The sequence below is a fragment of the Alosa alosa genome, chromosome 1 (assembly GCF_017589495.1).
Source record: "Alosa alosa isolate M-15738 ecotype Scorff River chromosome 1, AALO_Geno_1.1, whole genome shotgun sequence".
Lineage (NCBI taxonomy): Eukaryota > Metazoa > Chordata > Actinopteri > Clupeiformes > Clupeidae > Alosa > Alosa alosa.
Genome location: NC_063189.1, coordinates 34,089,184 through 34,114,919, shown reverse-complemented (window position 1 = coordinate 34,114,919; position 25,736 = coordinate 34,089,184). Strand labels below are relative to the sequence as shown.

At 40.5% G+C, this 25,736-nt stretch overlaps 1 protein-coding gene and 1 non-coding gene across 2 annotated transcripts; both read left to right on the top strand.

Annotated features, from left to right (window-relative positions):
• The first annotated feature begins 395 nt into the window (after positions 1-395).
• On the top strand, positions 396-25,208 carry mnd1 (meiotic nuclear divisions 1 homolog (S. cerevisiae)). Its single transcript, XM_048263646.1, has 8 exons — positions 396-531; positions 1,512-1,577; positions 7,184-7,241; positions 13,885-14,033; positions 14,571-14,645; positions 15,812-15,926; positions 20,709-20,753; positions 24,383-25,208. The coding sequence occupies exons 1-8, from the start codon at positions 529-531 to the stop codon at positions 24,487-24,489; spliced, it is 618 nt and encodes a 205-aa protein (XP_048119603.1). The 5' UTR covers positions 396-528; the 3' UTR covers positions 24,490-25,208.
• trnav-aac lies at positions 1,006-1,078 on the top strand. Its single transcript has one exon. It is a non-coding gene; the product is annotated as a tRNA-Val (tRNA).
• Positions 25,209-25,736: the final 528 nt, after the last annotated feature.

Genomic DNA, 25,736 nt, shown 5'->3' with positions numbered 1-25,736 from the left:
AGGCCTATCTTTTTTGAGAACTTTTGACAAGATTTGGGAAAGATTCTTAAAAGACTGTAGTCTTTTAACTAATTAACGCTTCTGAACGGAAATGTCCCGGGATTTTGTCGACATTTTTGTTGAAATCTGGTCACCTTCGATTGGAGGCCTCAAGTGTCAGCTGTTGGCTCTCACACCATTTTATTTTGTCGTAGGCTAATGTAGGCCTACCCCCACTCATTCTCTATTTTTAAGGAAAACAATTAATCGATAGAATGATTTTGCAGTTTAATGTTTACACCTGAGCGTCGACTCGAGAATAGTTGAACCAGACCGTTCTATATATACAGTCTATGAGTTGAACAGTTGCTAGTGCATAATCACTGGCAGCGATAGTACTGGACAGAGGAGGGCGCCAGAGATCAACAAACGCATGGAATGGCACATGTACACTTTGGAAAACTTGCTGGCACACCGCGGGAAAATTCGAGTATTTCAAGCTGACCTAAGGGAAACAGTACGAGCCAAATCTTGAAGTTGAACGTTAAAATGGCAAGTAGCCCAGTCAATCTTAACATTACTTCATTATTATGGTTTGATTCTAAAGCGTGTCTATTTTCGACAGTCATTATTCATAATCGGCAAATGTGTCATTTGGAGTGGTGGAGACGAATTTCTATGACATTCTGAACACAGCTAACGTTATCGATGTTCGCTAGGAATACGCTGAGGGTTGCTGTAACCGAGGCTGCACATAGCTAACCAACGTTAGCTGCCAAAACGACTTGCTGTGCTGTCGTTAAAAAAGGCAGCTAGCCTAACGTTAGTTAAAGTGGCCAATAAACTTAACGCTTGTCAAACAAGACGTGTCGTTACTCAAGTTAAAGTTAGAAAAATATGACATCAGATAGATATGTTACGTTTGTAATAAGAATGTGTAATGGTTATTGTAGTCTTTGTTTTGTGCAGAGAACATTACACTAACGAAATACATTTTAAAAATGGCCGTTCTTTTCTGTATGATCAGTTCCCGTAGTGTAGTGGTTATCACGTTCGCCTAACACGCGAAAGGTCCTCGGTTCGAAACCGGGCGGGAACAAAATGTGTTTTCTTGCTGATCTGCTGCTTAGTTCAGGATTCTAGTTATAACGTGTAGGTAAGGAAATGTGAAAAGAAGTGAAAGACAAACGGAGATGAGAAATAACATCAAGGTATGAATAGGAACGGTGTACGTTGGGCGTTGTGTTGGAGGAATTTGAATGACAAATGAAGACAATCGACCTGTAGAACTACAATCTTGTTAAGAGAGTAGGCCTACGTTATCAGACGGGAATTCCATTTACCTAGATTCTAATCACTCTTCTTTACGGTAACGACTGTATTTTTAGTCATTTGTTTTGTTAGTTTGTTTTAGTCAATGACACTGGAAAATCGAACAATTGCACCCCTTAGTGGAGAGAGTTGGTATAGGTCTGCCATGAATATGTTGCCTGTTACTTCTGTTTTTGTGAGTGTTGATCTTTATTCTTCAGTCAAAGAAAAAGGGCCTAAGTCTGGAGGAGAAGCGCAGTCGCATGATGGAGATCTTCTTTGAGACTGTGAGTTCTTGGCCTTTGCATGACTTAATTGGTGATTTATTGCATTGTCTTGTCTTGTTGTGTTGTGTAGTGGGTATTGTAGTATGTGCTGGGATGGGCGATAATGATTTAAAACTATATCACAATATATTGTGGTGTTTTTGGCGATAACAATATAAATCTCAATATACAAACCACAGGTTTACTCTCAGGCACAAGGCATGTCACCTTACAGTGTTGAGGGTTGTGCAAACATAAAACGTAGCCTAAAACCTGATTCTGACCATCATCAGCAATGAACTCTTCTTCCTCGTCTACAGTTTGAAACCTACATTCCAACCCTACTGTACCCCAGCTTCTCTACTTAGAGTTCTGGCAACATTGCTTAATTTTTATATTTAATGGTTAATACATTTATGTTGCACAGGAACATTTTACAGCAGAAAGGAAGGTCCTTGAACTGAGAACAGGCAGTTATAACCCCTCTTTCTCCTAACTAGTTACACTTCTTTAGCCACCCCTCTTATTATTTAAACCCACGTGTAAGCAGAAGTAGTTATAGCAGTATGAACTTAGGCAATTAAGTCACTTTAGTAGGCCTACTTAAGTACTCACTCTCACTTTAGTAAGTTGAGCTGAAAGAAAAGCTATTAATTAGACATTTTCAGCACGTGAGGTCACTGAGGTAAAGTAGCCAGCAGGTCTGCTGCTAGAAGTGCTCTGTTTTGGGGATACATTCCAACATGAAAAGACCATGCTGTGGCCTATTAAGCAGTCCACTAAACAGATTATGCAAAGATACAACACCTTCTTAAGAAAAAGATGTACAACACAGATCCTCATTTTTAAAGAATTAAATGTCGTAGGCTGAGACTGACATTTGTCACCACTGGATATTTTTTATTTCTGACTGAAAGATCATTACTGTCACTGATCTCTTTCGTACCCATTCATTTCCCTTCCCCTTCTCCATCCATTGGAGAGAGAGCGAGGGAGGGAGGGGGAGAGAGAGAGAGAGAGAGAGAGAGAGAGATTGATGCACCTTCCCCTTCTTCATCTATTTGAAAGAGAGGGACGGAGGGAGAGAGAGAGAGATTGATGCACCTTCCCCTTCTCCATCCATTGGAGAGAGAGATACAGTATACAGTATTTATTACACGGCTCTTCAGAGTGCTGCAGAAAGTTCCATTCACATGAATGGGCCTTCCCAACGTTCGGGCCTATGTTAAATCTATATAAATCACCGGCAAAGTATATAATCACCGCTGTCAATGGCAACGGGTTGATTAACGTCTTTCATATCCCTCCGCAAGACGTCTGTTCGCTTATTGCAATGGAATTTCATTGAAAGGGAAAGTAAGCTAGTAAGACTTTGCCTCCATCGCAACACCTGAAACTGTCAAGTTCTATCTGTGTGGCGAACTATTTATTTTGTCAGCGGAAGACACGAAATGGTAGCAAAATCATTTAAGATTCATTGTGTTAGGTTTCTTTTCTCGTTTTGGCAAGTAGCTGTGTAATAAGCGGGATAATGTATTGTCCGCCGGTAATTATCAGAAAATAAGTCCCTTCAGATCTGTTCTCCCTGTCGGGACTTATTTTCTGATAATTACCGGCGGACAATACATTATCCCTTACATATACTATTGGCACTAGTGGAAGTATCTTTGCATCTGCGCTTTGGTTAGTTGACAAAAATTGTCATCTTGTAATTTATGATGTGATCCTGCATATAAGGCAACACTCATTAACCTGAGAGTCAGGTTAAACACTCATGTCATGTCAGTCCCTTTTTCATTTTCGGAATCGTATTATGGAATTACTTACTATTTTACTTACTCTATTTTACTTGTTTTTTCTACTGGTGTGGCGTGTTCCTTTGTGTGTATGTTTGAGTGCTAGTATATTTATGTTATTGTTCAGCTATTGACATTTATCAGTTGCAGTACACCCTATGGACGGATATGTACTGTACGCCATTTTGCATGCATGCAAAGACCATGGCAGTGAGTCAGCTTCTCAAATTTTGTAAACTTTAAACCTTTACATCACAAAATATTGGCACATCAGTGTTTCCCACAGAATTGGATTCAATCTGTGGTGGTAGCTGACTTTGAAAACGGGGTGGGTGGGTTGTTTTGGTAGTGTACAGGTCTAATTAAGTGCCCGTCACTTTAAGAGGTTCCTGATAGTCCATGAGCCACAGGGGGTCGTCGCTACCACTTGGGGGGGCAAATTCTCACTATATTTTTCTGAAAGCTACATATCTCTGGAATATAAAATGGTATGTTAGCAAGTTGGATCTTGTAGCTTTGTGGCTGTACAGGCCTTCAAAGTTGACCTGATTTGGAAAAAAAAGGAAATTCCACCTATTGGCTTTTTTTTTGACTCTCATAAGAGCCCAGAAAATAATCCAAACCTTATTATTACTGATGCATATGTGGTGTTTGATGTTGGCATACATATTTTGACTCATTATGTGATTTTGCTCTTCATTGAGGTTGATAAGATTCAAGATTTATGTGCAAAAAAAGTTAATTTGAGTTTTCAGAGCAACATGTTACGGGAATACCTGAATGCAGACCTTATTGATTATTACTATTCTACCTTCCTTACTTTCAATTGCGAGTTGAAATTTATGTTCAATAATGACATACATAAGTCTGCAGCACAAATGTTTTTTAAATTGTAGCTGAAACGAGTACAAAGGATCTTTATTCATTGAATTCATCATCATCAGAACAGGAGCACAGAGGATGCCATCTCTATGGCACTTCACTCTGCCCTGTCCCACCTTGACATAGCAACACCTATGTAAGAATGCTGTTCATTGACTTCAGCTCAGCGTTCAACACCATCATCCCCTCCAAACTGATCACCAAACTCAGTGAACTGGGCATCATTACCTCCCTCTGTAACTGGATTCTGGACTTCCTAACCAACAGACCTCAGTCTGTTAGGTTAGATAACTGCACCTCCTCAACCATCACCCTGAACACCAGTGTACCACAGGGATGTGTGCTGAGCCCTCTCCTCTACTCCCTCTTCACCTACGACTGCACACCTGTACATTGTTCTAACACCATTGTCAAGTTTGCAGATGACACTACGGTGATTGGGCTCATCAGCAACAACGATGAGACTGCCTACAGGGAGGAGGTCCAGCATCTAACATCGTGGTGCACTGATAACAACCTGGTTCTCAACACCAAGAAGACCAAAGAGCTCATTGTGGACTTCAGGAAGTCTAGCACACACACCCATTCTCATCAACAGGACTGAGGCGGAGCGTGTCACCAGCTTCAAGTTTCTGGGTGTCCACATCTCTGAGGACCTCTCTTGGACCCTCAACAGGGCTCTACACTAACATTTTTTTCCAGGAGCACTTGTGTGCCCAAGTTAAAAAATTTAGGAGCACAGACCAAAATTTGGGCGCACAGTCACTTCTGTACTTAACTTACACATAATCTAGCATTACACTGCAGCTAACAGTTAAACATGCCAATGCACCAATTGCAAATATTAAGAATGACTGACAACATTTAGGCTACAGGAAACAGGATTTTAAAGATCAGTGCCTACTTTATTTTCGGTCTGTTCTATTTTCCTACATTTTGTTAATGTAAAATAATATAATACATTGCCATATTTGCATTTAGCCTGTATATCAAGTATCCTGCCAAATGTAGGCTAAATGCTAATTGCTAATTTTCATATGGTATTCCTTGAATGTAAAGGTAATATGTGATTGGTAATCATGATGTTTTGATCTCTTGGAATATCTCTAATGGGTAGTTTCAATAAAATACAAATGTATTGAATTTGGGGGTGTTTCCGAATAGTACATTTACAAATAGTAAATAGCATAGCAATGCAGACCTATGTAATCATTTGTATTTCAAGTCTCTGCTGGGAGGTAGGAAGGTATACTGTAAATTGATTAATGAGGTAGTGGGCATTTTAATTAGTGCTGCAACACGTGTCTCTGAAAACGTAGATTTGATCATTATTACACATAAATCTTGAATTTTATCAACCAAAATGAAGGGCAAAATCACATAATGCTTCAAAATATGTATGCCAACATCAATCACCACATATGCATCAGTAATAATGAGGTTGCAATCATTGTCTGGGCTCTTATGAGTGGTATAACAAAAAAAAAGCCAATAAGCGGAATTTCCTTTTTTCGAATCAGAGGTCAACTTTGAAGGCCTGTACAGCCACAAAGCTACAAGATCCAACTTGCTATCATACCATTTCATACTCCAGAGATATGTAGCTTTCAGAAAAATATAGTGAGAATTTGCCCCCCCAAGTGGTAGTGACACGCCCCTTTTTGGGCCTGTGTGAGGAACCCTTGCAATTTTAACACAGTTAAAAGGCTGCTGATATGGATGCAATTCATAATGTTTTCTAAGTGGTTATTTAAAATAAAGGTTCGTACTTCTTCTTAAGCCCTGCATGAGTGACCTAGTCGAAATTGACAAGCAGCAGTAACTAAGCATGCTAAGCTCGACATCCAAACAGTATTCTAACGTTAGCTTTGAGAAACGGCTTGATTGCATAACTTAACTTAGTGCATTGATGAGACTAAACTATGTTGTGATAAGACCTTGGCAGAGTTAACTTGAACGCAACAGTTTTGAACAAATTTGCGCAGCATGGTCACGATGCTAAGCGGATTTAATAGCAATTTAGTCCGCCGTTTTCTATGCAATACTTCTGTGTGGCAACAACAATCCTTCAAGAATCATTAATGTTTTGTTAAATGCACATGCAGAGGATGGGCAGCCGGGGGCAGCGGGTTCGTTACGAGAGGGCGGGGCGGGGCAAGGAAAGGCTGTGTGCAGAAAAAGCGCAGCTCAATGAAATGATTTTATCTTGTTTTTTGTTTTGATTTCGTGGCGCCCCGCCACAGATTAGTCAACGTATGGGAAACACTGCACATGCAGGTCTTGAGATGGTAAAATATGTTGCAGCGTCCCCAATTTATAAAACAAGGCATGCATCTAAGAATGTGGCAGTGATGGTTTGAACCTTCACATCGCAAGAAATATCGGCAAAAAGATATTTTGGCTGCTAAGTTTTGATTGACCGTTGGCAGCCATTTTGACGAGTGAGTAAAGGAAATGAGGAAATGTGAGCAATTTAGGCCAAGTATGACCACATCATACGCCCCCTATGGATGGAATTGGCGTATGTCCAGAGGTTGTCGTGGTGATCCTACACATCAAAGTTTAGGAGGGGTACTCTGACAACCCATATGACCACCACAGCACTATTCAAATGTACCTTTTTTTACATTTTGTAAATAAGCAAGAATTTAGAATATCACCTGTCATTGAGCAACCGAGGGGAGAGCATGTAAGTCTTCTGGTTTACAAGGAGAATTTAGAATATCACCCGTCATTGAGCGACCAAGGGGAGAGCATGTAAGTCTTCTGGTTTACAAGGAGTTGCTGGAGTAGAGTATGAAGAGAGGCTGATGTGTGCTTTATTTTCTTTGGAAATGGCATCACCATGTGGCCGTCATTTGCAGAATGTTCCGTATTTAGCTGTTGCTAATGGAATTCGGGAATGTACCTATCATGATGTCCATTTGTCTGTTCTTTGTCCTCTTACAGAAAGATGTTTTTCAGCTGAAGGACATTGAGAAGATCGCCCCCAAACAGAAAGGAATCAGTGAGTATCAGATCTGGCATTGGGCTCTCACTCCAGGGGTTCACTGGGTTGATGCAGTTTAAGCTGTGACCAACCGTATTTATTGGCCATGCCTAATGTATGTCCATGAGGAGGCACTGTTAAGGGTAAATCAGCTTCAGCAATGTGATGCCAATCATAAGAGACTTTGTGAATGTATGTTTTGATCATCAATACATTTAGGCCAGTTGTTAGAAGTTTTTATAGGGGAAACATATGAACTGGAATTATCTTTCATTTTGATTCAATTGCACTGTGTAAATATGACTCAGTCTGGGCAGAACAGTTTGTTTTTTTTCCCACTAAAGAAAATACACAAACTCCGACTTTATTGGGAATGAAATGCCCCCTGACCCTTTAAAAGGCCTGTCTCACACGTGGATAATTTGTCTGTGTTTAGAAACAAGCATTCCAGGCATATTTAACATATTTGCACATAATTTTCTTCCCATGAACACCCGAGTCCACGCCATCCCATAGCAAACTCTTATTGGCTGAGAGCCCCAATTGCAAAGGCAGCATGGGTCAACAGTGCCATGGCAACCAAGTCCTCCAGGGTGCGATTACATCTTTATATAGCTTGTAGGGGGACAGTGAGCGCAGCCAATGATAATAACTCAAAGAACTTCAATTCACTTAAGCAAAATTAACCCCCCCAGTTTGTGGCTTAGCAACACTTTAGCCTTGTAATCGTAAACACCACATGTTTACTGTGAAGAGAAACCTACCATATTTAAACACAGATGGATGGGTGAAACTGCATCAGTACACAGTCATGAGAGGAGCGCAGCTGAAAACAACTGCGGGCCTGTATGTGTTTGGAGCTGAACCTAGGCAGGGTCTATGCCTTGCACGTCATCTTAATTGTGAGAAATCTGACCCGGGTGCTTGTGGCAGGCGATTAAAAGCACATGTTCTAGGCCCTGGTTCCACTCTGTGGTGGTGATTTAGTGACAGGGGCAGACGTAGGGGTGTTTTTAGAGGTTGGAGGTGCATCAGTGGGTTCTGGGTTCTTGCTGAACTCCATAGAAAACACAGACCTGAAGCAATGTTTGGCATTTTGATTAAAAATAACCTAATTTATTAACACACACTGAATGACTGTTTATAGTATTCATGTCTGTGGGCTTCTCACACAACAAAAAAAAAAACATGCATATGATAGTGAATTGCAACTAACCGATAAAGTTGCATTTGTACAAGGAGAGAGATGCACTTGGGCAGCAACTCCATTCTGCTTCTGGCTGTCCGATGGCTTTCATGTCTATATCCAAGACAAGAGCACCAGTGTCGTTTTCTCCACTAAGCACCAAACCTTATGACTGCAGCTCTGTAGCAGCCGCGGTGCATGACTCGCCATACTTCAGATGTTAGCTATGCACAATTAGCCAATGCAGTTAGGTTGTTGTGTGAAATGTATCTCAGATGTGTAGGTGTAGGGAAATGACTTGGCACTGAACACATACCTTTTTTTATTGGTCTGTGTGTGTATGCACCCCCTTTCTCTCTCCCCTCTCTCTCTCTCTCTCTCTCTCTCTCTCTCTCTCTCTCTCTCTCTCTCTCTCTGTGAGCAAGACTACTTATGTGGTCTGTGATGTTTAAATAGCACAACACGCGTTGTTAATAAAAATCGTCTTTTTACCCAAATTTGCTCAACACTTGAAATGGCCAATGACTTGAATGATTTTTTTATTGTAGATTTGATATTCATGATTTTACAGCTGAACAGGAATTGGTTTGTAAAGAAATCAGTAGTATGAAGTGTGTGGACATTGACATTTTTATAGATAATGTTAAGTCTTACTTTAGTCATGTGAATCCCTGTAAAACTAGTGGGCCTGATGGTATTGTTTATTGTTTATTGTTAGAAGGATCCCCATTAGCTGCCTGTCACCAAAATGGGACAAGCTAGTCTTCCTGGGGTCCACAACAAGAAAAGATCACTTACTGTAACAATGATAATTTAAAAGCAGTAAAACATTGTAGACATCCTTAAAAACATCAACAAAAATTATTCAAAATAAATTACAGTATTCCATTCATCATTACATACATACAGTAAATATGTCTATTCCCTACTCACAAATTTAGATAATGTACCGGTATTCTCAGATGGTACTTAAAAGATACTTTGCTATTAATTTTACGTATATTCAGTGGGCAATTATTCCAGTGATTGATGGCACGATAAATAACCGTTCTCTTTAAAGCATTTGATTTTGGGCGTGGTAACATCAACTGGCCATCATCAGCTGACCTAGTCAAATGAGAGTAAACCTGATCACATCTAACAATTTGGTTATATAAGAAAACAGGTTGAGAAGAAAAGACAGTGTTCCTGACAAAATTAGTTGTATTGAAATACAGTCTCATTCATGAGAGTCGACGGTGCACACAGTACTAATAGTGTTTGTTCTTATGGGACAATGTAATACTAACCTGGCCGCTCTGTTCAGTGCAGTTTGACATTTCTTTAGTTGACCTTTAGATGCAGATGACCATACAGGTGCACAGTAATCCAGATGACATAAAATTAAAGATTTAGCCACCTGTCACACGATGTGTGTAGGGACATAAGAAAGACATTTCCTCACCATGGAGATACCTTAACCCATCTTCTTCACTATGGTATCGATGAGTTCTGCCCATGAGAGCTGACTATCTATTATTGTGCCCAGTAATTTTACCTTATCTTCCCCAGAAAAGCTCATACTCACCTTTGGTGTGGTTGACAGTTTATGACTCGATCCCAAGATAATCGTCTAGCAGCAGGACATTAAGGGTGTATGCAGATCAGTTGGCACATCCCTTTCAAAGCCTGTTCCAGCTGTCAATAGACACTGGTGTAGTTCCTTGTCTATGGGAAAAAATCTCTGATTGTGCCCGTACCCAAAAACAATAAACCTATAGGGAACTTAATGACCTGCGCCCTGTTGCTCTAACATCTACAGCAATGAAATGTTTTAAAAAAAAGAATCCTGGAACAGCTTTTATGTGAGGTCACACCAATCTTAGACCCAAACCATTTTTCATATCGTGCAGAGAGAGGGGTTGAAGATGCACTGCTAAAGAAGAAACTGCAACGCATAGTCAAAACAGCCAGCAAGATCATTGATCAATAGGTATCTGTAGCTCAATTGTACAATGACCTTAGTCTAAAAAAGACACAACAAATTCTAAATGATTCAACCCACCTTCATCAGAATTTCAGGTCAAGTGCCAGACTCCTGCAAAGGAAAATTAGGACCACAAGATATAGCAAGTCTTTTGTGCCTACAGCAATTACACTGTACAACAATAGACTTAAAAACTCGTATAGGCATTTTAAACTATGAGCATACTGTTTATCGGCACTTAACTATTTTATTTATTCATACATACATTCTGTAATGTTCTTACTGCTTTGTCTGTCTTGTCCTTGTTATTATGACCGCCTAGCAGGGAAGCGGCGGTCATATAGGTTTAGTCAGATTTTTTTTTTTTTTTCTCTCTCCGCATGGCCAATTTTCCGTCAAGGATTCCCGTGACACTGAAAGACCGGGGTACACGAAACTTGGTGGGCATGTAGCCCCACATGAATAACATGGAACCATCGAACCGTAGGGCCTAGGAGGACCACCTTTTTTTTGTATGTTGATCTTAAGGGGCCATGTCAACCCATCCAATTACCACTTATTTCATGTATAGCGCCACCTAGTTAAAAATTAAAAAGCAAAAAATTAGGTGTTGTAATCACAATATCTCTGTCTGACACAAAATTGAAAGTGTAGGATCATTATGACACCCTCTGAATGCATGCCAAGTTGACCGTAAACCAACAAGAATTTTTTTGTGAATGTCTTGAGAATGGGGGTGGGGTTGTATAAAATGTATTTTATATGTGAAATCTATGAACTAATCATGTTTTGGTACTTGTTGTCTAGCAGATACCAGTGAAAATTGAGTGTGCATAATGCAATTCAGACAGTTAGAATCCTATATGCCTTTCACCTTTTTGTTTTTAGCCAGCAGCCAGACCAGCAGATACCCTAACTTTGCTGAATTACTGAAGCTAAGCAGGCTTAGTTAGTACTTGGATAAGAAACCTCCTTGGATGAGGTAGGTTCCTGCTGGAAGCGGTGTTGGTGGCTGGCCAGTAGGTGGCACTCTTCCCTGTGGCCAAAAGCCACCAAACAAATATCAATCCCAATGTCCTTTTGCAGTGACAGGGACACTGTACTGCAGGAGATGTTTTCCTTTGCATGAATGTTAAATTGAGTTCCTGACACACCATGGTTGTTAAAGATCCCATGGCACTTATCGCAAAGAGTAGGTGGTTCCCTGATTTGCTTTATTTATGTACACATACATAAAGACACACACACACATGCACGCACACACACACACACACATACACACACACAAAAACATACACACTACACATGCACAGACACATACAAACACACCTATTTGCGCACACACACACACTCACACACAAAACACATATACACAAAAACAACCACACACTCTGCAGACACTCAATTACAAACACACAAAAAAGGAACAAAGTAGGAAATGAACACAATTTGACAAGCGTGACTTATTTTTCTGGAAAAAATGTGCTGGACTGGGCGGCGGTCATATTTTGTACCGCTCTGCGGTACATCTAGTTCTTTTAATGTTTTTGTATTTATGTTTTTATTGTTATGCAGTAGGCTGTATAACAATGGAGCGTGTAATGGTGACCACATGAATAGATAATAAAGTTGACCTTGACCTTGGCATGTGTTTGAGGGCTGTGAGGCCATCCTTAAAAATATTTTCGTTTGCCGTAACCCGACCGACCCTGTCAATTTAGAACCGACCCAAATATTTATTTTTTTCCCCTTTTAGTCCGACCGACTTGCCGGGTTGTAAACTTACGTTAATACCGACCGATTGTATTTACTCTAAACAACCAATACCAATACAAATGCAATAAAATAATATTTCTTTTAGTAGGCCCAAGTATTGTGAATATAAATTGCCTACATGCAAGCGTGGCTCACTTTGCGTGGCTCACTTGGCGCCATCTCTACACCATTGGTTTTACGATGTCACACTATGGCCTACGCTTTCGTTTCATTCACACAAACTGATAACGCTTTTACTTGGCACTAAGTTCTGGAAGAACTGTGGCCAGATATTTTCTCATCCCTTCTCCCCTAGTCTAGCGGTGACCGTGTCGGAGTATTGAAATTGGTTGTGGTCTATTCAGCATTTCTCGAAATATGGGTCCGCAACATGGAGACTGCTGGTTCATGGAGTCGTGGAGTGAAATTAGGCCCGATGCTTCATCTGATAATTTGCTGCGCAGTTGATCAAGAAACCGCGGATCGAATAAAAAAAAAAACAAACGTTTCTGCTATCGATGTCATTAAACATGGAGCCCTACAATTAAGTGGTGGTATGAGCATTCATTCAATGCGGCGTCTCGCCGAGAGAAACTGAAACTAATCGATAACGTTGGTATCAAAGCTCCGCTTCAACCTGTTGGAAGGCTATTTATTTATTTAACGAAACTTAATAGAACAACGTTGTTTTTTGGAACTTCCTTAGAAACAGAGCAGAGACTGTATAATATACTGTATAGCATTGAGTATTGTATAGTCAAATTTCAATATAACGTGGCCAAGAGCTATTGTAGCCTTCTTTCTGGGTACATGTAGATGAGCCTTATGACCCAAAGGTCTGCCATGACCGGGCCTCAGGTCAAAGAAGTTTGAGAAAGGCTGGTCTATATAACCTGCATCAGAATGAGGTTTGCAATGTTGCGCCTGAAGGCACGGGTTGAAGACCCAGTCAGTTACGTCACGATATGCACATTTGTGTAAATTCATTCCTACGTAATCACCATGACCAAAATTGAACTTTTTTTTTTACTTTGAATCTTGGAAAAAAAAAATATTGACCTACCTACCGACCCATTTTTATTTTTTTTTGGCTGTTACTGCAAACAAAAATATTTTTAAGGATGGCCTGAGGTATGTTCACACTTACTACAGGGAAGTTTTACATTTGATAAGGTAGTCCTTTAAAACTGAAACTAAAAAAATCCCTTTTTTCCACATCGTATAAGTATCTGTGACATGAGCCAGAGTTGGTTAAGGATACCACAGCCATGGGTATACATCCTTTACCAGCACCACCATCACGAGAGTCAAATTGGTTTTATGCAACAGTTATAACTAATCAAGTTTAAGTGTTTTCTATCCTTTATTTACATTTTTGTTCGTTCATCCTCTGCCCAATCAATAGTCTTGGCGTCTAGAGTTGCCAAGCAACGGAAAATGTCACACTACAGCCAAGTTGAGTGAAAGAGGCTGTGTGCACAATAGTTTGTGGACTCACTTGTTAATCTACTCTTTTCACTACATCTCACTCAATAACTGTCAAATGTGACATTATAAAATCACGGCTCTCTTGCTTTGAATGAACTGAATGTTAACGTTGGATGATTCAATGTGAAATGTAGTGATTACTTGCAGTGATTACTAATAGTCCCACTTGGGACATCCTGAGAGATCGCCACTCGTGGAGTGAATAAATGAATAAATAATCCACCACACTAACCTGTTGTATGAAATCATGTGTATGTCGTCCTAAGCGCCCATGTCGGTGAAGGATGTACTGCAGAGCTTGGTGGATGACAACATGGTGGACTGTGAGCGAGTGGGCACCTCTAACTACTACTGGGCATTCCCCAGCAAAGCTGTGAATGTGCGCAAGCGGAGGATTGGAGAACTGGAGAAACAGGTGATTGTCTCCCTGTCTGACACTGAATTCATTGGCAGGAATATGATGCATTTCCCCTCATAGTCCAGTTTGGTTTCACTCCCGTGATCTGTGCATACAGTATCTCTTACATGAGCTGAATTTGAAATTCATTCATAATGGCAAACCATCCCTCAGTCTTCATTATTCCCCATGTAAAAGTGGGATGAAAACGGATGCATTCAAGCAGTTTTCATAAAGACCATATTCTTTAGGCACATTACATCTGAATGTAAGTTTATCCAATTCTCACCCAAGCTCAGAATGATTGTTTATAAAAATCCTCCATCAAAGAGGGATGGAGAATGTTTTTTCAGGTTGGGTTGGCGAATTAAGGTGCAATTAGAATGACAGACAACAAGCTAGCGCTCTTCTTTCTGTTGCCACGACAACAGAACTTGTTGCATGGATTTGTATTCTATTGGGTTTTGCTAACTCTATTCCCATTGTGACATTCTCACATGATGACAGCTAGACTGTAATAACACGGTATGTTAACTCATGTTTTCTCTGCCACAGCATGACGAAGGGAAACTGAAGAAAATAGCCCTGCAGCATGCTGTGGACAAAGCTAAAGTGGGACGCCAGGACACAGTGAGTGCTTTTAAAGCCCCCTTCAAAGGAGATGCTCAGTGGGACTGGACTGGTTGGGGGTGGGGTGGCTCCTGTCAGTTTTCAGCAGCAGAAATGTTCACCTGTCTCAGTAGGATATTTTATGATTTGAAATTACTTTTTATCTTTAATTGAAGGTGTACTTGCACTGTTTTTTCTGGCTATTTTATATGTGCAATTCTTGTATGTCTTCTAACGTGATCTATCTGCTAGACAAGTGTTATTCATGTCTCATGTTATTCATTTTTTTACCATCATTGATTGATTGTCCTTTTCAAATGATAAATTGCTGTTGATGTTTTCTTAATGAAAATGCCATGGTCATGGGTAGTGCAGCAACCAACAGTATTTTCAGATTTGATTAATCTGTGGATTATTTTCTCGATTCTTTGATTCGTTTGATCAATTACATGTCAGAAAACAGAAGAAATGTTGATCGGTGTTGCCAGCGCCCAAATGTATGTCTTCCAATGCCCTGTTTTGCACACACATCAAAGACTTTGCTGTCTTAGAAGAGTAAGAATAGCTGAAGATGTGTTTGGCAAATTTAAAGGCTGCAATCAGAGAATTTTGAGGTATTTTTTAAAAAAACTGACAAACTGATTAACTGGTTACCATAAAAGTTGGCAATTTATTTAATACTTGAGAATTAATCAATTAATTGTTGCAGTCCTAGTCACTAGTGTTGTTTGAGTGAATGGTGTGATCTTCGGGCATATTAATCTGAAGAATATCTATTATCTTGGAGTTGGTCTGTGTACATGGACTAATTACTTGAGTTTTATCACATTTTAAATGCCCTCAATAATTCACTAGTGCAGAAGAGACCTTGGTTGCTCATTCCACCTTTAATCTGTGATCTTATACAGGTCCTTAAGGATCCTCCTTAAGGTTTTTTTTATTAAGTGATGGTTTGGCACATTGGCAAATTAATAACACCGTGTCTAAAGACATTTCCCCATTCCTCAAAATGTCAAGCAGCACGCCAAACCAGCTCATCAGCCATCATCTAAACGCCCTTCACTTGTCTAGGTTATGTTGCACTGCACTCCCTGATCACCACCTGGCAACTGCCACCGGTTGGGGGGTGGGGTGGTTTGACGGTTTTGTGGTGGGTTTTTTGTGTGTGTGTGTGTGTGTGTTTAAAGGAGGAGAGGGCGGCCCTACATCAGGAGCTAAAGGACCTGAGGGAGCAAAAGGCCCAGCTGAAGGCCGAGCTGGAGAAGTACAGAGAGTGTGACCCGGAAGTCGTCGAGCAGATGCGTGAGTAGCTAACCTCTATAGAGTCACCTCCATATTCTCCCAGTCATTTGTCCATCTCATGCCGCCCTTATGAGTCCTATGAGCACACGGGAGCAGTTCATGGTGTTCATTCAACACCACAGAAAGACATTAGATGTTGGGCCACCCATGGAAAGACACACAGGCACTTGGGTTTTAATGGACCAACTGCATGCCCTTGAGTTTTTAGTTGGCGGCATGTGTGTTGTGTATTGTGTAGGTGGCTCCAAAGCAGACCCTCTACTCCAGTTTCACTGCTCCCAGACCGTATAAACTGTCTCTGCCGACCGTAAGTCCTCCAGCAGCCCATAACGCCCACCTCCCACTGACTTTAGAGCAGATGCCCCTCACAGGCCAGATTAACACTTTGTCACAGCTTTGCCACTGCCCCTTTCACAGCTGATTTACTGGCCAGTATTTTTACCGCTGTCCTGACCAACACAGCCCGGGAGCTGTAAGCCAGGGAGAGCCCTTGTGTTTGTGTCTGTGCGGGTTTTCTTACTTGGTGCTGACGGGCGGCTAATCCCACACAGTAAATAGTTCATTCACAAGTTTTCTACTGTGAAGGTGGTTTATTCCAGCTGTGGCATGGCCTTATCGCAGAGGTCTATTTGTCTGTTGCTGTTCTGATACCAGGCCCATTCTGTGGAGATGAATCTAGGAAGTGTCTGTCTGTGTTGCTGCAGTGGCTATTAAATACTGCCACTCTGGTGGATAAATAATAACTTCACAGGATTTACACACAGGAATTGCCACAGGAGAAGTACTTGTGTTCATTTCTCCTTGTTGGCTTTAGTGTATAGCTATGAGTACAGTCAGAAAGTCCCCCCTGCAGCAAAGGTAATAGAGAGTGAAATTGGGGGGAAACCTATTCCTCTGGTCCTAATGGAGTTGTTTACTCTGGCCATCCATGCAGTGTTATGGTTTGGTGAAAGTGAGGCTATGTATTTGTGACTGCTTGTAGGTCACATAAATGCAGTGTTATGGTTTGGTGAGTGTGAGGCTATGTATTTGTGACTGCTTGTAGGTCACATAAATGTTAAATTTAGCTGGCGGGACCCTCTTGAGTGTCATCCTCCTGTCGCAAAGGAAGATCTAATTTCTCACACACCTCTGGAAAACCTGCACCCTAAAGCTCACAAAGGACGAGTGTGAGTGTGTGTGTGTGTGTGTGTACCTGCCTTGGCGTGATTTGTGGGACACACAACTGAATGCAGTGTCCTGCTGTGCACGCCGTCGCTGCTTGACTCGCCTGTTCAGCAATGTGACTGATTCAGAGGAGCAGCATGACCACAGCTATCAGCGCTGGTGGGATCTCCTCGTGTACACGTGTGGACAGGGCCAAGATCCACTTTTCATCACCTACAGTACTGTACGCTCCTACCCAGCAGCTGCTGCCATGAGGCTGCCTACACAGTCATGCCAACAGCTTCAGACATAATCTTCTCCGGTTCACAAACTTGACCAACTGCTAATCACAGGTCAGGAAACACTCATTTAATCACAGGCAGAGTCACAAGTTGGCAGTGCGTGTTTTTTTTTATATAGATTTCTTGTGAGGCATGACCCAACTTGTCTCTAGATAACACTCAGTCCTGGCTCAGCAATGCTATTGTCTTTAGGTTTGCCAGAGTTTTACACCAAGGTTGAGTTATTCAGTAACTCAAATTGTACGTAGTATTCTGGGGCTTGTAAATACTTGCTCCTAATGTTTGCCTGTAAATGCTTCTTCTGAGTCTGTCCTGAAGTCCTGTTCAGCAGCATATAAAATTACTTTTGATGTAGATACCGTATGTCGTTATGCTGGTGTTTTAGAAGCCCTCAGCATGTCAGCTCCTGTGCTACCTTCATAAAACATCAGTACCGGTCAACAGTCACTGATGCTTGGGTTGGATCTGTTTGTGAAGGTCTGAGACATTGCTCAGATCATGGTTATGTATCCTTGAAACTAGCCAAGTTCTCACGAGTTGTATTGTATTTTTTAATGCTAGTGTAGCACCCCTCTACTCTACTTAATAATAAATTGCACTTTAAAGTAAAAGGAGGTGCTTCTATGAGTTACTGTTAAGTTTAGGCCAGTTCTAGGTTCGGCATTAAGGGGGGAGTAAATTGACAAGGACACCAGTATGTAAACTGTTATAAATAAATAAATAATGCAGGTTTATTAAATGCAAGAATATCTTTTCTCTATGAGAAAAGAAGAGGAAATATTAGTAAATAGAAAATAAATAGTTAATAAATACAAAACCCTATGAAATAATAAAAGAGCTCTTAAAAATGCAAAGTATCAAATCAATAGTTAAAAACTCAAATGTCCAAAAGAAAAGAAATACCCGGGTAAGGTGGTGTGAGTGTACAATGTCAGTGTATGTGTGAAGGCTTATCTGTATCCAGGGAACAGATCCACGGGGTTGGTTATCCAGTATGAAAGGGCAGTTCAAGGGGTTGGTTATCCAGTATGAAAGGGCAGTTCAAGGGGTTGGTTATCCAGTATGAAAGGGTAGAACAATTCAATCGATCCAAGGGGACTGACTCGCCATCCAGTGTTCCAGTGTACATAAAAACCAATCTGCATACAGCAGTTTGAGAATACAATTAAGGATATATATTCAATATCAAAGCCGTAAGATATCATTAAATTCCAATTGAACTACAATTCCAGTTCAATTAAGTCCTATTAACTTAGCTAGGCACAAACTACGACGTTAGCGTCGCTGGTAATGAGAGAGAAGAGGTGCCGTTCTCACTCACACACACAGGCTACTACTGTGCGCGCTCCTCTAAACATTCTAATATTAACGTCTCCTATCTCTTAGGAGTTCGTTACTACCAACGATCATATATTTAAAATCATGTAATTCAATATATTCATTAACAACTTCTCTATTACTCAAAAACATACTTAAAGACAATATTATTACAATAGCAGCACTTAAAAGAACAATAAAGTAAAAGCATCTCCGATTGGTTTTAATTAGTTAGCTCAGTTTTCTAGCATGCTAATCATCCTATTGACTTGAATGCACTGTCAGCTAACGGTGCTAATCACTCGCTAGCAGAATGCTAGCGAAGTATTTTAACTCACCGGAGTTCGAGGTTCAAACAACACAGGTCTTCAACAATCCGTAGAAAAATAGATATAAGGAAAGGTAAAATGATTCAATATGAGAGATAGATTTAGAAAAAGTTAGATTAGAGTTAGATAAAGAGTATTATTTTTCTTAAGAGGATTATCAGTAACGTCTAATCAATTTCATTCAAGTGGAGTCTCGAGAGTGAAAAAAAAACCCGTCACCTAGGAGATGACTATACCACAATAAAAGTATTTTAGAATACCTGCACTTTCAAGCAGACCAAAAAAGAAATACATATAATCATGTAAACTCAGCTTCTTGCTATTTATTCTATTTATATATTAAAATATTTATTGAACTCAAACTGTTCTAAAACTAAAGTTATGGTCTTAGTAACCAAACTTTAAGGTGGGTTACACTAGGGTCAGGTAGAGTATGTGAAGGGTGTGGTCCAGTGGTATAGTCTACGTGATACGCAGGACTACGCAGTATACCCACTTAAAAAGCATCACTGTCTCAGTATACCCACGGGCAATTCCACGGAAAATTGACTTTTTGTCACATCCATAACGCCAGTGAAATGCCGGCCCTTGGCATTTGTATGATGTGAATGATATCATTCATGTTTTTTTGCATTTTTTCTCATTTACATTCTTCAGCCAAAAATAGCAAAAGCTCAAATTTCATGTAATCATTCACATCATACCATACCATCACATTTTATTGGCGTTATGGATGTTACCAAAAATGTAATTTTCCATGGAATTGCCCCCAGTTAAATTAGGCAAGGATATGTATTAACATTTGGGGTTGATCACAGTATACCCACTACAGCTAACTTCTACAGCACATTATACCCACTACAGCTAACTAGACTATACCACTGGTGTGGTCCATTATATTATTCTTGCCGAGGTTGTCCATGGATTGCCTATGGGTGTTCAGACCAATACTGAAGCATTGGGAACCATCTGGAACACTCAGGCACTAACGCAGCATTTGGGTGAGGTGTTGATGGCACTCTTGTCTAAATCACCCAGTCAACCTTGCTTTGAATAAAGTTAGAGCAATGCCTTCCTCATCCACCCCAGAAACAAAGTGATGCCAAGTTAGGCGCCTGCTAAAAGCCCTGAATTAGGATAGCCTACACTGCCCTTCGGCCAAGCAGGAGTCCTCTGGCGGGAGGCTGGGTGTTGAGTTTCACTGAGAGAGCAGATTGCTCTGACATCTTTCCACCGCGGGCTGTTCCAAGAGCTTAATGGACGAGGGGCTGTGACTAAGCCTGCTTTGCTGTGGAAGTGGCTGATAGCTCTGGTTTGATGAGCTGCTTGTTGCTCTTGAAAAGGAGATGCATTCAGGCACACCAACACTACCTGCCTGAAGTATTGACTTTGGTAGTTGCAGTCATCATCATCATACCGAAAGAATTCTGTTAAATGTGTGTTTTTTTAAAACACATGTATGTGTAATAATATGCATTCAGATCTCACTTTGTTAACTTGAATCCATAAACAGAAGTAAAAAAAAAAACGTTTAATGTGGAAATGTTATAATATACGTAAAGGTTGTATATGATGTGCAATGCATAGTGCATCCTATTAACCATTTAAGATTGTGTAGATTATGTGTAGCTGTGGTTTTCAAGCTGGTCTTCAGGCAAAGCTTTGCTAATTTTCTCTGTTCTCCACAGGCAAAGAAAACATTACTGCTAAAGAGGCTGTGTCCAGGTGGACAGGTAAGCTTTACTTCCCATACTCTAACTAAGTCAGACATTAATCACCTTGCAGATGCCTCTCCCTCTGATTCATATGCCTGTACATGCTGTATGTTAAACGGCAGTTACTCAAAAGTGCCTTTGGGCTAAACGTTACACAGTGCAGACATGATTCTCTCTTCCACCGTCACCTTCCACTTGTGGCTGAGAACTTGGCCTACTTTCAGTCCTGACAAAGAAACACAAATCTCACCAGTGACATGTATGCAAACAGAACATGCACTGATAGGATGTAACTTTTCATTTAGCTGCAGTCTTAAAGGAAGAAAAACCATTGCATTTGATCCACAGTTACAAACGTCAAACGACACCACCTAGTTCAAAGCTTGTTAGGAAGCTTGTTAGGAAGCTCGTTCTGTGAAAACAAGCGTAGAACTAGAAATTTGTCAGGAGGCTGGGGTGGCACACAAATATGACTGAGGCGGCTGCCTCATAATTCTCTATGCAGGAAAAGCGCTACATAGTGAAATAGTTGATATGCCATTCATTTAAAGTCAGTTTCAGTGTAGGTTATTAGCCTCTCCCCTTCTTTGCTTTTTTTTTTTTACTTGGGTGACTTTGTCAGTCTTTGATTTTCTGCAGGAAATATGAATATAAGGCATCCTTAGGCAGAAAGTAAGGTGGTGGCACTTCTTTTTTACCCATCTCTCTCTCTGCCCTACACTCGCTTTGATTAATCTGGCTATTTTCGTGTTCCTTTTGTTCCGTTTGTTTAACACTGATGTGTGAATGATTTGAGTAACTGTGTGCTCTGTGTTTTTATTGGTGTACCTTGAAATGTTACGCACATTGCAGGTTGCATGTGTTGCATGTTGCATGTGTCGCCTGTTGTGTACTAAACTCACGGATCCGGTTGTCAGCTCAATTCTTGTTATACATTGAAGGAAGCAAAGACTAAAAGTTAGTGTGAGATAAAGCATGTGTGGCGTGAGGTCATGTGAGATCGGTCAATTGTGTGTCTCAAGTTCAGTCCGTGAGAGTTGAGAGCCCTGCTCTGCTTATGATTTGCTCTTGATTAAAATCACTTGCCCTAAATCCAAAATATTTCCTAACAATGGATGATACGTTCCGAGGGATAAGCTCTTTGTCTTTCTGCTGTGCCAGCCATTTGATTTTTGATTTCGACTGTCTGTTATCTGATGTATATTACTCCTTTAGCGCAATGTTATTCGTCCAGTGCATCCAGGAAACTTCAGGCTGTGTGGTGACGGGAACAGCTGTGATTGACGCATGCAGGTCCATAGTTAGACAGGTTTAGGGAGCGCTTTATTTGTTTTGCAGCAGAGCACTCATTTTTAATATCGATCGGTCATGTTTAGCCAAAATCATGACCGAGATTAAAATTTGATTAATTGTGCAACCCAAATTCATAGCTCCTAGCTTCACCAGCCACCTGCTCTGGAGTTCTGACTCAATGCTATGCGTCTTGATAGAAGGGCTGGGTAATGCATTGTTGTGGACTGCAGTGGCATAGCAATAGGTCTGCTAATGAGTGGGCGGGAATGAAACTGTGGGGGGAGCAGGTTGGCAGTATGTAAAAGATACGGGGGTGGAATGTTGGGTGATGGAAGTGGTAAAGAGAGAAGGCAATGGAGCAGTCTCTGTCATCTTTCCTGGCCAATAGTTGATGCGGTCACATAGCACTCTTATGCTTTATGTTTATTATTATTATTATTAATAATAATAATAATAATAATAATAGCAACCGTTATTATTGTATTATTATTATTATTATTATTATTATTATTATTATTATGTAGCTGTGTTATGTTGACTGAAAATATTAGCAGAGCAAAAGAGAATGATGGTGTTATTTATTATACCACTAACCCCAAGTGTTGTGTTGTTTATGAACCAGAATGAACAGAGAAATGCCGACATGTCGACATTAAACTCGACATTTCGAGAATAAAGTTATCATATCATATCTACTTTAATCTCGACGTGTCTACTTTAAAGTCGACATGCCGACATTAAACTCGAAATACAGTTTAAACATAGCCTACAGTTTAAGCTATGTAGCCTACACTAACACACAATATGTGACATGAATAATAGGCTTCAAATAGGTGTTATTTCAGATAGATTGTAGATATTCAGATAGATTGCGTCTTGTCTGTTAACTAGGTACTCATTGCCGTCATCGTGAAGCGCGCTATCGCTGTTATGGAATACCATGCACTATGCCATTTATATAGCTAGAATCATACATGTATCCAATGATATAATGTTTCTATACAAAATGTTATTTCAGTCTGTTTTACGTAAGGCCACCGCACATCCAAATAACTGTCCTTCATGACCCACAGGCCATCATTCTCCATAGGTTAACATGGCAAAACTTATTTGTCTAAAACTGCTTTTCCATGTCTCACCTGCAATAAATATAGGCTAACACAGATATGTATAGGCCTAAGGATATATACTCTTTTGATCCCATGAGGGAATATGTGCACAAGCATGTACTTTATTTATGCATTATGTGTGCGTGTGCATGTAGAATACATGGGGTTGCCTGGTCGGGAGGACAGCTTCATTCGTCCCTCCAGCAATAGGCTGTTTTGCATCCATTACAAACAAACAAGCAATGTGAAAGTCTAGGATTGGGGAGAGCACTTAGTATGCCTAGTCTAGTGCAAGCATGAAGTTGAACCTTTAGATGAAAAACACTCTTAAACCGCTAATGACGTTTACTTTTGACCATCGCATTTATCGCCTGTAACTCCGTGATAAGGACCTAACAGGAAAGTATTTGGCTGAGCAATGGAGGTTAATATGTTCTATGTTTTGTCCACATGATATAGGCCTATGTCTAATCATTGTTGCACTTGAAGAAAACTAGAATGTTTCATTCGTCCTCCCTTTCAATCGTCCCGAGCGGTCGTTCTCTCTAACTTTATTCTCAAAATGTTGAGTTTAATGTCGACACGTCGAGATTAAAGTCGACATTACATTTCAACTTTATTCTCGAAATGTTGAGTTTAATGTTGACATGTCGAGTTTAATCTAGTCATGGCAAAAATATTTTTTTCTTCATGTGTGGCCCTAATACTCGTAATAGTCGTATAAAGGTGATGCATGGGCCAACTTTTAAAGCAATTTTATTGATTTCATGTGTTTTGAGTGGATGATCGTTAAAATTTGCCTACTGATGAAGTTCTATACAAAAAGGGAAAAAAAACATTAGTAATGTGCCTGAACAAAATGTGTTCCAAACGTTATGACCAAAGCAGCATTTGAGTGTAAGTTATCTGGTTTTGACACAAAGCCTGACTGTAAACACACACTCCCACTCACACAAGCCCTTTCTCACTCTCTCTCTCTCTCTCGCCCTCATACTTACACACACATGGGTATACATTTATGAAGTTGAGTGGCATGGTAAGGTGATTAATGTGAAAGGCCTGTAATGGTCATAAAATCAGGCCACTCACCTCAGGCCTGATGGAGGTGAAACATCACAACTCTGTCCTTATAGAACATTGTGTTTTTACACTTAACAGATGTTTTGTGTTGTTTGTTGTGCTATTCAAAGTTGTTTTTTGTTATGATCAGATGAGTGTTTTTATAATGTTTGTGTTGTTCTCTAGATAATGTTTTCGCCATTAAATCGTGGGCCAAGAGAAAATTTGCGTTCGAGGACAGCCGAATTGACAAAGCATTCGGAATACCTGAGGACTTTGATTACATGGATTAACCACCATTCATCTTCTCTCCACAACTGTGAGCCATCCACCTGAGTCCTCAGAGGAAACTTAGAGATTATCACTAATTAGGGACACATCTTGAACTCCACGATGCCTTAACTCCGCTGCCGGCCTTGTCCCTCTTTTTCCGAGTTGCCACATTAGATCGTGCCCTGCCATCTGATGTGTGCAGTGGAGGGTCACAGCTGGACATGCGATTAATGTGGAACTGGAGAAGGCGCTATACTAACTCCTGGCTGCTCCTTGCCTCTCTGATCCTCTCAGATGGAGCCTGACTTTTGGGACACCTGTTGGTGTGAAAAGTGAGCCTGTGCCCCGACCGGCGAAAATGGTTCATTGCTGGACATTCTGGAAGACGGGGACCTATTTGGATTTTGGTTTATTAAATATTCTTCAAAATGTATGGAGGAATGTCCAGATTTGAGATGGGTTAAATTGGGTGGGCATTTTTGGAGGGAAAATAAAAACCAAAGCTATGGAGATGAAGCACTCAGACAAGTAAAGGTCTGCTGCTGTTGCTCAGTTTAAGAGTCAACAAGCCCCGCCCATTATTGATGGATTAAACTAGCAGAGGTCTAGCATAAATTAATGCAATTTGTATGCCCCATGACTGCAATTCCAATCTTCTTCATTCAGATCAAACAAGCAATCATTTTCTGTATTCATTTTTTTTGGATCCCCTTAGTCTAATAAATTTGTCTAAAATTGACTGTATGTGTGAAGAATCATTTGGCGTGAAGAATTTGTGCTTTCTTTGCATTGTTAAGCATATCTGTGTGCGTGTGGGTGTGTATGTGCATGCATGCTTGTGTGTGTGTGTGTGTGTGTGTGTGTGTGTGTGCGTGTGCGTGCGTGCGTACGGATGCCTGCATGTCTACTGTGTGTGTACATGTGAGCGTATGACTGTGTATGAGTGCGTGCGTACGTATGCCTGCATGTCTACTGTGTGTGTGTGTGCATGCGTGCGTATGAGTGTGCGTACCTGTGTGTGTGTGTTTGTGTGTGCCTGCATGTGTGTGCATGTATATTTATGTGTGTGTTTGCGTGTGTTCAAAAGAGTGTGTGCATGCGTAGTGTAGTCACTAAATGTACACATTAATTTATTGTATGGTCCCCCATGAACGGAATTACTACGGACCCTACACTTCAAATTCTGTGCAGTTTTGAACCTGTGTCAACCAAAGATACCCGCGATTACAATGCCTTGTTTTTGCTTTTTCATTTTTAACTAGGTGGC